Source organism: Melospiza georgiana, chromosome 2, assembly GCF_028018845.1.
Source record: "Melospiza georgiana isolate bMelGeo1 chromosome 2, bMelGeo1.pri, whole genome shotgun sequence".
In the NCBI taxonomy this organism is placed as follows: Eukaryota; Metazoa; Chordata; class Aves; order Passeriformes; family Passerellidae; genus Melospiza; species Melospiza georgiana.
Genome location: NC_080431.1, coordinates 70622296 through 70639359, shown reverse-complemented (window position 1 = coordinate 70639359; position 17064 = coordinate 70622296). Strand labels below are relative to the sequence as shown.

Below are 17064 nucleotides of genomic sequence, written 5' to 3'. Positions count from 1 at the left end.
GCATGTGCTTTTCATCTGTAACCTTTAGAATTGTAAAGGTTTGCAGGTATTCCAGGTGGGAACCTATTTTGGGTAGACCAGTGGCATTCCTGATTCAGTACCCAGTGATTCTTGTATTGATAGAAGGGAAACCAGCACTTAAAAAGACTTCTGGACTGTTAATGTGTTGATCTAGATGTCCATTGAAAGATCAGTGTGTATAAGAAATTACTTAAAAATATGGTTGGGACAGAAAAGAGAAGGCTGAGATCTTATCAGCTCAAAAAAAAATTGGAAAGAATAATGTCTTAGGTGTGACAGACACGAAAATTGAGAATTGTAGAATATTTCAAATTTAAAGACCTCTAAGGTTCATTGAGTCCGACTCCCTGCTTCTCCCAGGATTACCTAAAACTAAACCACTGCCCAGTTGCTCCTTGAACTCTGATGGCCTTAGTGCTATGATCACTTCCCTGGGGAATGTGTCCCAATGAGTAACCACCCTCTCAGTGAAAAACCTTTTCCTAATGTCCAGTCTGAGCTTGCCCTAATGCAGCTTCATCCCATTGCCTTGGTTGGTGTCAGGGAATTATTTTGTATCTGCAGTTTCTGTTTAATTAGGCAGTTGTGACTTATCAGCTCACAGTGCTTTAGCCTTGACTCTCAGCTTGTGAGACTAACACAGTGCTAGAGCTGAGCCAGGCACCTGGAATTCTCAAGTAGCTGTGACTGCTCTCCTGTCTAGGAAAAGTCTCTGCATAGCCAGTATTCAAGAGAGGTCCATTCTGCTTTGACCTTTTCTCGTAGCCATCATAGGCTTTTCACATGCTCCACTGAATATGTCAAAAGGAGCAGCAGTGTAATTGTAAGGAATGCTTTAGCTCTATTCTTGTCTGTCTGTGAAGAGCTTTTACTGAACAAGGATACCTTTGAGAATTGGCCATGTTCATAGGTGGCAGAGTTTTCTGATTTCATAAAATAAAACAAGTTGGTTTGGTTATCAAGAAAAAAATTTTGTTATAAAGTTTTGTGAATGTTCAAAATAATTTTGTTACAAGGACATTAAAACCTACTGAACGTGTTATGGGTAACTTGACTGGCTTTATAAAAGAACAAAGATGGCTAGTTTGTAAAACATTCACTAAAGCAATCTGAAGCTTATTACAAGATGACAGTGTTGCATGGTCCAGTACAGTTTTCAGTATCCACCTAAAATATTACTGGAGCTGCAGAGGAGTTCTCAGAAACTTAGCAGCTTTCATATGCCCGTTATTACAAGCAGTACAGCTATGTAGCATACATGTCCTGGTTTTGCCAGAAATTTCATCACTGGCCCTAAGCTTTAATTTTTTGTTTTGTTTGCATTTCCAATTCAGTCAGATTTACTTGGAATTGGAGTTGTTTTGAATAAGTACATATAAGCTCATTTTCCTTCAGCTGTTTCTTTATTTCTCAGAATGCCCCTTTTGAAGTATATCTATCTTTGAGCTTCAATTATCATGAAAATATTTTGTCTTTTAACAATATATGACAAAAAGACTTGTATTTTTATGAGTGAGTTGTAGCACTGTTGCTAGACCAGCTGTTACCAAATTAATATAAAATACCTTGGTGTAGTGCATTTTTACATTATAGACTATTGTATATGAACCATGCAATAGTTTATGTAAGAGGATTAGGAAACTATGTGAACATCTATATTAAAAGAAGAAAACCCCAAAGCTTTCTGTGATTATGTGTTTAAGAGGATTGCCCTCTTGAGCAGATCAGCAACCAAAAGTGCCAGCAATAATCTTGAAAACATACAGGCTGTGAGGTTCTCTCTGGTACTTTCAGTAACTAGTGTGGTAGTTCAGCAAGAAAATCTACAGCACCTTGCACTTTAAATACAGAGTTTATGAAGGGAAAATTTAAAGTATATTAGGTTGTTGCTTATGGTTTTTTATTTAATTTGGTTTTAAAATATTGTTTGCTACTTGATTCTTACCAGAACATGTTTGCATTTTTTTCATGTTTTCAAGATGTAATTGTATCTCTACAGGTAAGAGCAAAAGAGTGCTTTGTGTGATCCTTGACCTTGTTCTTTGAAGTAATGTTCTTGCTGGTTTGAACCTTTGACCAGATAATATAAGTCTTTACAACTTAGGAGTTGTACTGCTTTCATGATTACAGAACCACTAGATGTGTACAAATCCCTAGTCACTGCTCACATGCTTTTTCATATCATAAATAAAAGATGAAAAGAAAAAGTTGATAAGTCTGCTTTTTACATGCAGATGCTTTATCAACAGAGGTGAGTTTCCTTTGATAGGAGACTTGCCTTGGGTAACAGGAAGTTTTTTGGAAAAGTCTGTAATTAGCTGCCTGTGTAATTTGCCTCTCAAATTTAAAGGCAGCCATGTCTGTAAGATGGTTCTTGATGATTCCTTGTGGTTAGGGGGGATGAATCCCTGTGCTTAGTACTGAGTGGTGGCAAGTGCTGCACAAAGTGACCAGCTGGTTGCAGCCAGAGAACAGGTAACTGAAGTGATGGTGCCTTGAGTGCCACCAGTGAGTAAAGTCTGAGTTGCTCTTTTACATGCCACTGATGCATTGACAGGATGAGTTGGGAACTTTGGACACTTGATGTTCTTCCAATCCTATTTGGCTAGATTGGGCCAATAGAATTCAAACTGTTAACAGGGAATTACAGAGTAACCCTGCAGCTGAGACAGGCAGTTTGATTACATAAACCTCATTTCCTTAGCAAGTCAGCCTGCAACTAGTGACTAGGTTTGATACATACACCTCTTCCACAGTCCTCCTTGAGGGATGCACCATCAGGCTTGTCTCTCTGTGTGTTTGCAGTGGTTCCCTTGAGCAGTGTTCCAGATGTGACTATCTTCATGTATTGCTACTGTGTACAGGGATGTTATTCCAAGCATGACTGTATTTTGTGATCCAGGCTAACCTAAGATTTCAGTTTATCTTTAGTAATCACAAATAGTTGTCCATAATTTGGCATTTGATTAACAGACTGCCTTTTCCATTACCAGTTTAGCTTCTGTTTGTTTCCTTGTTTGTCTACATGTCTGGATTTGGACTAAGCCCTGTTTTTATATTGTCTTCACTGAGTGATTGGACTTTTGGTCATTTGTATTTCAAATTGCATCCTAAAATAATTGTTGCTAGTTTACTGCCATTCCTCTTGGGGGGAAAAATAAGCATTTGAGATATTGCAGATTCAGCTTTTAAACATAAATTCTTTGTGACATTGTGGTGGCCAGAAAGTTAAAACATGAAAGTCCCATGAAAGTTGATGTCAGGATGCTGTAAGAACCTTGCACTATTATTTTAGAGGAGGGAAAAAGACTGAAAAATCTTCCTTTATGAAGCACCAAATACAGGATTTTTACAGATATTAATATAATAAAGTAATGGATATGAGCATGGATTTTTAATTAAATAATTTGGTTTATAGCATGAAACTGATACTGTTCATCCCTGGTATTAATATCATAAGAACAGTGCAGGTTATTGCAGTTCAGTAATGAAATATTTGTAACATAGCTGTCCACAGAATTTATATACAAGATATTATTAAATGCTTGAATCTCATCTCTAGTGTGTCCTGAATTACTGCCTGTTCTGGTGATATTCTAGAGAAAATAAAATAACTTCTTTCAGAAAAGTATCACTAATGTTGATGGAAAGGTATCAAGAAATGGAGAACTGTGTGGTAGCTTGCTCCAGCATTTACCTTTTTATTAAATTTAAAAATAAATAGTCTATTTCTAGTTTATGAATGTCTGACAGCCATTTCTAGACACTACTTCTTGGTGTTACTTTAGGTTTAGCAATCTTTTGTGCTATGCATTTTTTCTCCTATGGAGATGTTTACATAGCAGTTGATTAGATGATTGCAGTTTGCATGCTTCTTCAAGGAATTTTCTTGAAGGCCTGGCTCATTTCCAGCATCCTCTGTCTCCTGTATCCTGCTCCCAGGAAGAGGAGCAGACTTGAGCTGAGTATTTGGCCTCTAAATAAATGTGTTTTAGATGTATTTCCATTTATGTTTTGTACTTTCTCTTAGATATCTACTGGATAATAGTGACTATAAGAAATCTTGGACTTTTTTTCCTCTCCCTGAAATGAGGTTCAAAATGTTTCATGTTTATTGAGAACACAATCTTTATTATTGTCATATCATATCAGTCCATTACTGGTGTTGCTTTACAGAGGAAACATTTCCCTTTTTTTTATAGTATAAATTAGAACAACCAGAGTTTGCCATCTGGTAAGAAGCTGAGTTTCAGCACACACAAAGTACAAACCAGTGTTGGGATTCAGAAAAAGTTAGATCTACTTAGGTAGAGAGTCTTATAAAAGCTGGGGGTTTGAAATGTCTGTCTTCAGCAGCCTTTTTAGAATTGGGATAAAACATGCCTACTTCACTTGTGTTTCATTTCAGTTTCATACTTAGCACTTCTTTGTTGAAAACTATACTGGAAATAATAATATGTATTTGTTTGTGACAGTTAATTTATAATCATAGAATTGTCAAAGATTGAAGGTGCTTATCAGCACTGAATGCAGAAATTGCATTTGTTGGGTGCTGCTGTAGTGGATTTTTTGCAGATACTGATTTTACTTTTATGTGTGAGAGCATTATGGTAAGAGTGACTCAGTTCCATGGTGTTAGTCATGCTATAGTTAAGCAATTCAGTTCTTCTGGTTTCTCTGACTCACTTAGAATGTCTGCTTTTCTTTGTAATCACTGTAATGGTAGCTTGTAAAGGATTCCCCCCACTCCAGTGAAATGATTGTGATAACACTGGCAAAGCCACGTTTCATTCTGCTAAGCCAAAACATGAATGTCCAGCTCTTCCTGTCTGCTCTGTGGTAGTTAGAAATTATAGGAAGGCATGTCAAGGACCACAGGTCCCTGATGAAATGGGTGGTGTGGTGCAGCAGAAACTCCTGTGTAGGTGAAAGTTGTTAAGGCCGGGCAGAATCAGTGCCTGAAGGGTGAGGCCAGCAGCAATGGAGTGTTAGTGCCCTCTGCTGTGCATTGCTCGCTATGAACTCGAAAATGGCTTTTTGTTCCTCAATGCTTCTGTTGCTTTTGTGTTCAGCCCAGTCCCAGGACTCTCAAGTGTCTCAAGATTCACCAGTTGTCGCTGCTGAAGGTGGAGAGAGACTTAGAACAAGTTCTGGACCATCACTGGGGCTTGATAATACGGTTGGTCATAACAAAATAATCATATAACTCACTCTTTATTTTGTGGTGTAATCTTTCTTTTTCATATTGGGTGGCTAAGAGTGGGAGCATATTCTAAATGCAGCAGTGAAACAAGCACCAAGTAAAGAGGTAACCATGTTCATACAGCATGGGATGCTGTTGCTCCTCAGTCAGGGCACACCATGGGTTACACTCAGCTTCCTGAGACTCCTTTTTCACCGTGCTGCTCCCCAGGCAGGCCCAGCTGGGGCTGGTGGTCTGCCTTCTTCCTTCCCAGGTGCTGGACTTTGCCCTTGCTGAGTTTCATACCATTCCTGTAGAAGCAGCCTCAGAGGTCCTTTTGGATACCAGCACTGCTGCTCAGTGCATGGGATGCTCTTCCTGACTTAATGTGTCTGCAGATTTGATAAAAGTGTGGTGTCACCTCCTCTGGGTCATTGCCAAGTACAGAGCCCTGTGTACTTGTTCCCCACCTCCACAGAGTGTGTAACCTTTCAGTCCCTGACTTCTGAGCCTGATTATCCAGCCAGGTTTTTACCCTTCTTACTGTCCATCCATCCAGGTTGCAACATCCAACTGGGATCATAGAATATTGTGAGACTGTTAAATGCTTTGCCAAAACCAGCACCAGTCTCCCTCTTTTCTCTCCCTCAAATATTCCATCAGTTTGGTAGCAGATAAGAACAGTATTTAAAACATGCTGTGTTATGACATGGATATATAAAAGTGCCTTGGGATGTAAATGTTCTAAATGTGTATGTTAAATACACACACACACATATATATAGTAGTACGTAATAAAAAATGTGGCAGAAGGGTTTCCTAGATTTTTTATTTTCCTAGGGCACATTTTAAGTCAGAGTTTGAGAAGAACTGTTCACATCTAATTCTTCAAAATTCTTCTTCATGACTTTATAGAGCTTAGCTTAAAATTAAAGAAGATAATTTTGTATATTTTAGTTTAATTTCATAGAATTAGATTTTAAGTCTCCTGTATGCAAAAAGCTCAATATTGGAAGTACTTATAAAGTTCATGAGTTTTTAATGTTTTGCATATATGTCCCTCTGAGATCCACAATTCAGCTGAAGTGGATCTGTGATGAGAAATAGCCAAATCTGACCACCAGAAGATTGTTTTATCTTCTAGGTGTCGTGATTTGTATGCAGTTCTGAGAGGCTTTATGTGAGATTGAGTGTGTGAATGTGTGTGTATGAGAGAGAGGGGAGGGGGCTGTTGGGGGGTGATGTGCCTGGGACATGGGGTGTGAATGTGTTGTACTGAGCAAGGATGAATCTATATTTGCCTGACTGTGCAAAACATGAAGGCTCCTACACTTGAACTGAGCTCAGAATAAAATGTGTGGGTTTACAGCTTTGCTTCTGAACATGTGAATACATGGTAATAATAGGTGTGTTATTTTATCCTAGGAAGTGCCAGGTTCAGAGGCTTTCATGCAACGAATACCCTGTGATGGAACTTCAGCAGTTTCCACTGGCACCTTTTCAACCAGTGAAATGTTGAATGCAAGCCCTGTTGACACTGGTGGGTGTTCAGGTTTTGTTGTTCTTGTGAAAAGAAAATTGAGGTTTCATTTTATGGCAGAATGGGTCAAACACACCAAACATAAGTTCTTCTGAAATAAGCTTATGTCAAACTTCATCAAAGGTTGATTAATACATCTTACAGAGTTGAGTATAACCAGAATGTTTTCTTAAGTGCTTATGATTTTTTACTTTTATAATCATTTAATATTATTGTACATCTGCTTTGGCAAAGGAGATTTTGAGTTTTATTATGCAGCTGTAACACTAACAGCTTTCAAGCAGCAATTTTTGTTTTAAACTTATATTCACATGATACACTGATAAAAGTTTCCTTATCAATATATATCATTAATTATTGCAGAGCTATGTTTGTCTTGCTGTTAAGAGACTTGTTGCTTGTCATCACCATTATTCTTAAGGACTTATTTGGGAAAATGTCATTTGAATGCCATATTGACTTTTAATAGTTTTCTGGGAAATATGTTCTTACTAGTTTTTGTCTGTAGTCTGCCTCTTGATGTTGTTAGTTTTTCATAAAATCAAAACCAATTCCTTTATAATAAATACATAAGTGCTCCTGACAGTATTACATATGAACATGGAAGTGAGTTTGAAATTGATTAGATAGTGACCCTTGGATTTACTTACCTTGAGGCTTAATATTGAGTTATTCTGACATGCATCTGATTTCTTAAGAAATGTGTGTATATGTGTTATTCTGTGTTTATAAATCAGTTTTTGAAGATTACAGTTTTTATAGCCTGAGATTTTGATGGCTCATTTTAACCCTAATTTTTCAAATAGATGTTATTTTGAGTAGTAAGCTTTCTAACTCAAGTGACACATCTGTGTTTTATTGATGTAAGAAAGCTAAAGTCATTTCTAAGGTAATTTTCTTGAAATTTTTCTTCTCCATTCCTTTTTTAGTTGTGAAAGAAAAATACCTTTTTTTTTTTCTTGAAGAAAAATACCAGAAGTTATTTGAGTAAATAAATTTTTCAAGTCTAGATGTGTCTTCACCATACACTCAGTGCTTAGTAGTGACCTTTTCTGGTAGCTTTGTGCAGTTCTTCTGTAAGCTTATAAATAATAATGATATAGAGTAAGAAGCGTTGGTGTACTGTTTAGGAACATGATTTTGGTTGTCTTGATCCCTCAGATTTCTAGTGTTGGTATAAAGCAATTTCTGTTTGAGCACAAATAAAACCACTGTGGGGTGTCAGGAAGATATTTAAGATCACAAGAATTTATATGCAGTAGGAGGTAAAGGCGTGTGAGTTAGCATAAAATAGCAGTATTAATTCTTTTCTGATGTTATTTCAGTATTTCCTAAGTCTTCATGCTGTAAAAGTGCTGTGTACTGACTCTTCTTTAATTAGATATTAGCAACTTGTATTTGTGAAAATGTGTGGTAAGGTTTGTAGGAGCGTTGACAGGAGACAATTAAAGAAGCAAAAGCCCAGAACTCTATGAATATTTCAGGATGCTAAGCACTGTCTTTTCAAATGATGTAATGCAAGTGGTTTGTATGCATAACATCTGATTTATTATTTCAGGATTGTCTTCTGATAGAAGAGAAGGTGGAATTGTGAGAGAAGCAGGAAGCCACCCTTGGAACTCCTCACTTCCTTTTACCTTGCAGCAGAGGCAAGAGATCTTGTCTGGAGTGTCTGAAAGTCAGTTGTCTGAAGGAAAGATGTGTTTTTATAAAGAAAACCAGATAGAGCAGATCTTGGGGAGACCTACTGGGAACTTGAACTCTCACTCAGAGGACAATACACATTTCCAAGGTATTCATTATTTTATGGCATTTTTGTGCTGCTCTCTGATCATATAGAATGAGGAGCTTGCTCAGTGTTAGGCATTGGTCTGTATTATTTATATTCAATTTACATTTTAAAGTCAGTAAGGATTCTACATGCAAGAACTCAATACTTAGATGTTCTTGGAGCTTGGTGTTAGATACGTGTTCACAAAGATTATCTAGTGCAGAAAAAAAGGACTGACCAGGTCTCAATCAATTCTGTGCAGCTTCCTGCCACTGTGGCTGGGCTGCTTGCTACCTGTGCCATTTTTGTCACTTGTTTATGCACAGCTTTCACTTTAGGAGGGTACAGAAATACTATATAATACTTCATTGTGCACAAGGGGTTACATAGTTGGTGAAACTCTGACTGGCTGGTGGAAATTTTATGCTCTCCAGAAAAATTTAACCATTCATGAAAATTAAGAACATTGTTATTAGTGATCATGAAGATTTAATCCAAATCACTTCTTCCTAGAATGTTTGAAAACCTCAAATCATATAATTATAGATTAATCTAGACCTGGAAGAACCTTCTAGTTATGTGACCCAAATTCTCCTTCCTGCTCACAGCAGAGCCAACTTAGACCAGGTTGCTTACAGGCTTGTCCAGGCAAGTTCTGAGTATCTCCAAGGACAAAGATTCTATACCACCAAGCAACATTTTAATATCTTTCTTCTTTCATGTTTTTTTGGGGTTTTTTTGTTTTGTTTTGTTGGGGTTTTTTTGTTTGTTTTTTTTTTTTGGTGGGAGGGGGTTGGTTGGTTGGTTGGTTGGTTTTTGGTTTGGGGTTTTTTTTGTTTTGTTTTTCTTTTTTTGCATGTTCGAGGAGACTGCATTTTCTTTAAACTGACAGAGAACAGATTCAGATTAAATACTAGGAAGAAATCAATCATAGTGAGGGTGTTGAGGTGCTCGTACAGGTTGCCCAGAAAAGTTGTGGTTGCCCCATCCCTGGAAGTGTTCAAGGCCAGGTTGGATGGGGCTTCGAGTAACTGTTTAAGAGGAAGGTGTCCCATAGCAAGGGGTTTGGAACTAGATGATCTTTAAGGTTCCTGCCAAACCAGACCATTCTAGGATTCTCTGTACTGTACCTCTTAAGAGCTAATAGACAGCAGACATTTTTGTACCACTTCCCTCACCCCCCCCCAGTTCTTCTTTTAAGATTGAACAAACTCATTTATTTAGCTGCTCTTTGAACATCATGTGCTACATCCATCCTCTAATCATCCTTGTTCCTCTTTATTGGTCTTGTTCTGTTGTGAGTTTTGTACTGAGAAACCCATACTACTTTTGAGGCAATCTCACAAGAGCTGAGCAGAGAACTTACAGACTTCACCTTTTCATTTAAAGAATAATAAAATTGAATCAGGGTAGCACTTTCTTACTGCTTTTTATACCTGCATTGTTCAGAGTCAAAGAATTGGATGCTGTAACAATTTCATTTTTCAGCTGGTATTTGTATACCTGCAGAATTCTATAGGCTTTATTTACTACTTACAGGAACAACTCATGTTATGTCCATTGTTGGAGGTTTTGGAGGTTTTTTTGTTTGCTTTTATTTTGGTTTTGGAGTGTGAGTGATGTTTGTTTGTTTTTAAAATAATCTCTTCTCTTATAGCTCTAGAAACTGAACTCTGTTTTCCTGAAATGGAGGGACCTTTTCCAAACTTCCATCACCAGACCTTTCAGCCTTTGGAACCAAGTGTTGACTTCGATACATCATCATCATCATCCTGTTCTCAATACAGAATTTCCCAACACAGTAGAGAATTTACCAAGGTACTACAGAAAAGATTCTGGTGGAGGAAATGCTTTGGCTGAAGATTTTTGTAAGATTTAAATGCATAATCCCTATACAATTTAGAAAAAAACACAGTGTATTTTTTGTATATGTAGCTTGCTGGTTGTAGCAGATACATAACCTAAAAATCAAAAACTACCTTTTTCATTTTATCCTTTATATTTCTGAGAAAATTAATCTTAAATAATTTTTTTATGCCGCTAGAATTCAGAATTTCGTACAGAAAGTCCAGATGTGTCTGCATTTCTAGAAGAAAACTCCGGTCTGAACAGACAAAGAAGCAGTCTGCCTTCTGCTCTTGAAGCAAATGGGCAAAACATTTCATCAGAAGAAGGGTCGGTTAGAGAAAATGTTACTCTAGGTATGTTCACTGTAGTTTTCAAAATCAGCTTTGTGCCAGTGTATAATATATAAAGTATTTTTATAAAATATATAAAAACCACAGCCCTTGGTGTGGGTTTGAAGTGGGGGCAGATCTCACTCCTCTCAGCCCTGCTTTGAATTGTGTTAGCTCCACTGCACTCTCACACGCAGTCTCCTCCACCACCTTTAATGGGAGAACTCCTAAACTTTTTAAAGTTCATTTTATAAGCAGTTATGACTGTGATACAAAAGCAGACCAGGTATTCAAGTCACTGTAATGGATATTATGTTTCTTATTCCTTTTGTGATGATTTGGTTGGCAAAGAAATGTCAACTCTGGCTGAAACTGTCCTTTTTCAAGTATTTGTTAATGTATATCCATTACTTTGTAAGTTTGAGTAAGGTAAGGAGGTCCCAAAAATTGATTAAAATTTTGTTCATGTGTTAGAGTCTCTCTGAACTGAGTCATTTGTCTTTTAATTACATTGTGTTCTTCAAGAAACAATTCCATTTTCCTTTCCCACTGTTAAGTCACAGCTTTATACTGCACACTATGATTTTTGGTTTGATTACAGAACAGCCTTATGTCTCTACAAAATAAAGTGGAGGATACAACAGCAAGTTTTGAGCTACAGTGAATAATTAATTTAGTGAATTGGAAGTTTATGATTAGGTTAACTGCAGCTCATAGCAGGAAAAATTTTTTGAGATGTGCAGTTAAATTTTAATTAACTTGATATTTCATGTAATTCTAAAATTTCCAAATGCAGGTAGTAGCAATCTAAATATTTCTGCAGCAAGAATCAGGTGTTTCAGTGTTTCAAGATGCTCCAGCAAAAAGCTGAACAGGAACAGGAAACATGGCACAATAGTTTAAGTAATAGACGTAGTTATAATGCAAATGTTATTGGTCAGTTATATCTGTGACTTGCAAAGTAATAAGTGCTAGAAGAGGCTGACACTTCAAGATGTTGCAATTGCAGTTACAGCAAATGGGATTTAGGAAGCTCCATTCTAACTTCAAACCATTCTGTTCCTAAATTGCTTATGGACAGAATCTTTGTGGTTTAACTGCAAAATCTTCCCATCACTTAAGTGCTTTCATAATCCCAAACCAATTATTGTTGTGCTTTAAAAGGAGGGAAAAAATAACATAAGCAACAGCCTAAGCAAGTAAAAACTGTTTCAGATTGTTCAAGGAAGGCTAATATGCAAGTTCCTCATGCAGAGAATTTTCTGTTGATGGCTGATGTTGCAGTGTAATTCTCCCCTCCCCATTAACTGCTGTTTATCAGCAGACAATATTCTTTATTCATGTAAAACTACATATTTTGTGTATCAAAGAATGCAGAAAAATATCTAAAGGAAGCCATTAAAGGTTTCTGTGGCACTTTCCATGTGTATAAAAAGCCTGGTGATAGCACAATGCTGGAGTCTGTGTAAGCAATACTAGCAAACTTAGGACAAAAAAAAAGTGATGTAGACAACACTGTTGTCTGTTTGGCACATGCTGTCCCGCTGAAATGCCTCCCCAGTAATTAATGTTGATACCCAGTCTTTCTTTTTGCCCAGCCTCTTCTGGGAAAAAATGGTATCTTGACTTCTATGCTCAGATAAAGAAAAATAATTTAGCTTGCAATACTGTACCTTGTAGGAACAGTAGTCTCTGTTGCAGTTTGAATGTTGCTTTCTTTGAAGATTTTCTGCCCAAGTAATGGTTTTCTTTCTGGTTTAGAGACTTTGTTGCAGGCCCAAGAGAGACTCAGAGGATTTCCATTTACAGAGTATAAGCTGTAAAATGTTCTGGCTTCCAGTGTAGCTATGTCAGCACCATCACAAAGTCCATCCCTAAATGTAGTCTAAGCAGCAGCAAGTGTTGTTTATTGAAGTTTTGTGTACAGTGGTGGAATAATTTTCTGTAATGTTAATGGCATTATGTTTGAGGAGGCTTTAGCAGTTTTTTAAGCAAAATGTTTCTTCCTTTTTACTAGACTTCTTGTTATACATTACCAAAAAGTCTTCTTATAGAGAGACTTAAAGTGTAAATTCTGTTTTGCTAGCAATAAGTTTGACTTCTGACAATTTTCTAAACAGGATCTGAAGAATCTTTTCACCCACTGCAATTAGAATCTACTCTGAGTGATGACTGTCAGAATTCTGATCAGCCAGGGGATGTGAACATTGTGTCACAGAGACCTTTTGAACAAGCGCCTGGAATTAAAAACAGAGGCAATGAGAACTGTGTTTCACCTGCAAGTGAATATGAAGAGCTGTCAAGAAGTATGAGATGTATTAATCTCCAGTGTTCAGTGGAAGATGTGCAGAACAAAAGTCTGATTCACCTGGAAGAGCAAAAATCGTTTTATCAACTAGATCCCATACCAGTTCCAATGGATGAAACTTCCCCTCAGCAGTTAGTAGAAGAGACTGTGTCTTCTGAAAAATTACCTTTGGAGGCATTTGATAAGAAGAAGGATGTGAAGCTTCCTGAAAAATCAGTTCATGTAGATGAAGTAAATAAAGCTGTGGAGCTGCATTCTCAGTGCAATATGGACGTGAAGGAGCCAGATCAAAGCTTTCCAGAAGGACAAGAATCTCTGAGGGTTCTCAGAGAAACCAGCTTGGAAGACTCAGACATCCATTTGCACACTGTTGTACAGCAGAACAGTTCTTTGTTCCAAGGACACGAAAAACGTTCTCATCCTGTGCCCAGAAGCTCATGTCATATTCCAGTCTGGGTGAGTAGAACAGATTTCCAAAAGCAGGGGTTTTGTTGTTGCACAAAGTTCCTTTAGGCCTTTAATATCTGAAAGCTTGGCAAATGTTTTTGCAGTTCTAGTTCCTGTTCCTGGAGTTTTGCCCTACTCCTTCTTCCAGATCTTAGCACTGAGATAACTAGCAGTAGTTTAAATGAGCTGAGTTCCCACAATGGTTGGAGGAGCTGTAGCATCCCTACTGCATCTCCTTCTCTTAGCACCAAGTGATAGAGCTCATGCAGCTGGCTCCATTTAGAAGCCTGAAGGAGGCAAATAAATTACCCAAAGCATAAGCAAACTTAAAGAAATAGCATTGATGTAGCTTTAAAAAAAAATTTCCCTAGAATTAAGTAATTTAAGCTTACGGAGAGGGGGAGTTTTTGTAGTTGTTTGATTGCTTTGGGTTATTTGTTTCAGTTTTTCAAATTCTGATATACAAATGTTCTTTCTGTATTTAATTTACTGCTTGGGGCAGGTTTTCTTTTTTCTATATGTTAAATGAGCTTCCTTTTTCTGACAACAGATGTTGCTATTACTGAAAATACTGGGTTTTTACTTTTTTCCTTACTAATGTCTTGATTAATTTATTTTCTAGGAGACTGAGTCAGGGCATGGTATTATGGAAGAACCTGAGCTCACTCTGGTAAGCTCCAATGACATCAGTATTGTAGAATCAGACATTGAACATCCTAACCAAGAGAAAATTAAGGAGGATGCAATGGATAATTCAGCATGTGTGGATCAGTCTGAATGTAATGTTTTTACTGAGGTGAGCATTATCTAATGTGATTCTGGTTTGAACTTAGTATTAATCACAATAAGGAGAGGCCCCTCTGTAGCAGTTAATCCACTGTTGAAAAACAAGAGGTTGTTGTGTTCTCCAAGTTTTGTAACTGCTTTGGATCATCTTGGCTTGATGTTGTGTTTTCCAGACAGATCGAATAGATCCTAAATTTGGGATATTTCTTAGTTACTACTTTGTCATACTGATCTAGATAGAGTTTGGGAAGACTTGCTGCAAAAAACAAAACCATCTTGCTGGTGTTTGCAAGACTGAACTCTATCTTACTAGTTGAAAACTGAATGAAAGGAGAGTGTGGGATAAAATGACAACTACGGACTAGACAGGAAAAAAAGGAGAATCCCCTCACCTTGTGAGGATAGAGCCATACCAGACTGCAACAGCAGTTAGAGGGAAAATGAATCAGCTCTTTCTAGCTGCCACACTTAATTAACCTGTGGTGTTCTTCTTGCTGCTTGCTTCTGTAAAGCAAAGGCTGTTGTAAACTGCAGAGGGCTGGGCTGTCGTGACACCATAGTTTGGGTGGTGAAGCACTGATGTAGAACCAGTGTCTGCAGTGTAGAACTGAGTCTGTTAGATGAACAGATTAGATCATGCACTAATTGCAAGAGCCATCTGGAGAATTCTAGAGCCATCTAGAGAATTGTGTCTAAGGATGGGTTTTTATCAGGTGGCAGATAGATGGGTGAGGTGGAGGTTGGCAGCTGGAGGCTGTACTGCTGCAGTGGGTGTCACCTGCCTCTGGAAAATGGGGGAAAAAGACAGAGCAGGAAGAGGGCCATGGGGAGAACTGAAGAGAGCAGGAGGAAAGGAAAAGAAATTGGATTTGCAGACCTGTGTTAAGAACACGCAATTGAAATCTGGTGGGCAAAAGTCTTTATTGGATGTTTTTGGGGTTTTAGATGTTCTAGGGGTTTAGGGGGTGGGTAGGTTTTTTTGTGGGGTTTGGGTTTTTTTGGTTTTTTTGGGGTTTTTTTTTGGGTTTTTTTGTTTGTTTTTTTTTTTTTAAGTTTTAAAATGTTTTTAGAAAACAGCTTTTTCGTCTCTATTACCAAAATCCATTCTGATTTTTCTTTGCATCAGGCATAAAGGCAAAAGCATGTATTTTATTTGTACTGGGTCTATGCTAGTGGTACAGTAGTACTGCTTCACTCACATTTGTCATCCATGTTAAGCATTTCCAATCCAATCACTGATCCATTTGAAACAGGAGAGAGAATTTTTGCCACTAACTCCAGATGCAGATGATTCAGCATTCGTAAGGCCTGACAGTTCTCCCAAAGCCCAGAGTCCCAACAAGAGTCACTGTCCATCACATCAGACTGCAGGTAATTATGTGGTTCTTCCATACACTGAAGTAGCAAGTATTTTTTTAGTATTAAAATCATCAACAAAATACACCTCTCATTTGGAAAATTCAGAGCTGCTTTTACTTAGGTAAGTGCATCCTGCTGTTCAGGCTTGGTCTGTAGTACCTTTGACCAAGGTTTAGTGTGTGTCAGCATTGACTTGTCTCTTCCTAGGCCAGGTTCTCTCTCATGAAGCTTCAGAATCTCTACCATTAAACTTGTTTGATTTTGTAATGACTTAATTTTGAAAAAAATATATGCCATTTTCTGATTTGTTGTCATAATTTATGTGCCTTTGTTTATTTCTCATTTTCTGTTAGTCCCCCGAGTCCTATAGCCAAAGAATTGTCCTTTTTCCTATTTTGATGGTGGTCTGGAACAGTAGTAAAATACTGACTTTTTTTGTCCAAGATGAGCTGCAGTAATGTAAAGGTCAGGAATTCACAGAACTTAATTGTGCTGAGGACTTGTCAGGTCTTCACATTTTGATGCATCCAGCTGGTTTTGAGTATTCCTCACAGCATTAGTCTGGGCAGACCTGCTGACCATTTCTGGATCCCATAGGTCTGAGCTGCTGCTGGTTCTGCAAGATGCCTCATCATTCAGTGCCATTCTCCTCATGCCATTTACAAAAGTGCTCAAGCTCAGCATTTTAGAAATACCTTGAAATAAATGCATGACTTATTGCTCATTGTTAAAAGTGAGAAATGTGGAGACTTTTCCTTTTCTTTCACAGTGATGCTGCTGGAATTTGCAGCTGCACCCAGAAGTTTACAAAAATCTTTTTTAAAAAGAAAGCAGAATTTCATCCAGGCATCTCTGAAAAGAGTAGAAGCAATTAAAAATAAGGAGAGAGAAAATGAAAAGATGCAAGCAAGCAAGCTTCTAGGAGGGAAGTCTGAGAATCTAAGAAGCAGACAGAAGGAGTCTGGTCTTCTCTCTGGTAGGTTTATGTAGGGGGCAAGACACAGCATTAGGTATCCCTTCAGTTGCTGTTTCATATCAAAGAATAGATTTTATATTTGCTGCATGTTTGCTATTGCAAACTGGGTTATTCTTTAATTTATTTTCTCAGGGAATCAGGGAGGTTTGTTTTCCCTCACTGTCTGGCTGCCTGTGCTGTGAAGGCCTTTATTGGGGGCTCTTTGTATTTCACAATCAGCCCACCTTTATCATCATAAGGTGCCTCTGTAAACCACAGCTGCTTATCATAGAGCAGCCATGTTTGGCAGACTGGTGCATCTCTAGTGCCTGCTCCTGGGGACTTGGAGGTTGGCTCTGGAGAGCCATGGATGGCCCTAAGCACAGGCAGCAGCCTCAAGAGTGACACTGGGGGATTTATTTTAACTCAGGATGGCATCTCCATTGCTTCGTTCTGCTAGCTTGTTTTGGGTTTTGTCATGTCATTTAGAAATCTTTGAAATATCTCGTGCTTTTGAG

At 37.9% G+C, this 17064-nt stretch overlaps 1 protein-coding gene and 1 non-coding gene across 2 annotated transcripts in view; both read left to right on the top strand.

Moving 5' to 3' along the window:
• CEP295 (centrosomal protein 295) overlaps positions 1-17064 on the top strand; it is a 44255-nt gene that overhangs the window by 24669 nt on the left and 2522 nt on the right. Inside the window, exons 18-26 of the mRNA XM_058043984.1 lie at positions 5094-5200; positions 6629-6743; positions 8302-8535; positions 10172-10332; positions 10559-10715; positions 12812-13455; positions 14069-14242; positions 15486-15603; positions 16361-16567. Of these exons, the coding sequence (XP_057899967.1) occupies positions 5094-5200; positions 6629-6743; positions 8302-8535; positions 10172-10332; positions 10559-10715; positions 12812-13455; positions 14069-14242; positions 15486-15603; positions 16361-16567 (1917 nt within the window). The remainder of the gene's footprint in view (positions 1-5093; positions 5201-6628; positions 6744-8301; positions 8536-10171; positions 10333-10558; positions 10716-12811; positions 13456-14068; positions 14243-15485; positions 15604-16360; positions 16568-17064) is intronic.
• LOC131080777 (small nucleolar RNA U2-19) lies at positions 6292-6375 on the top strand. The gene has a single exon (XR_009114210.1). It is a non-coding gene; the product is annotated as a small nucleolar RNA U2-19 (small nucleolar RNA).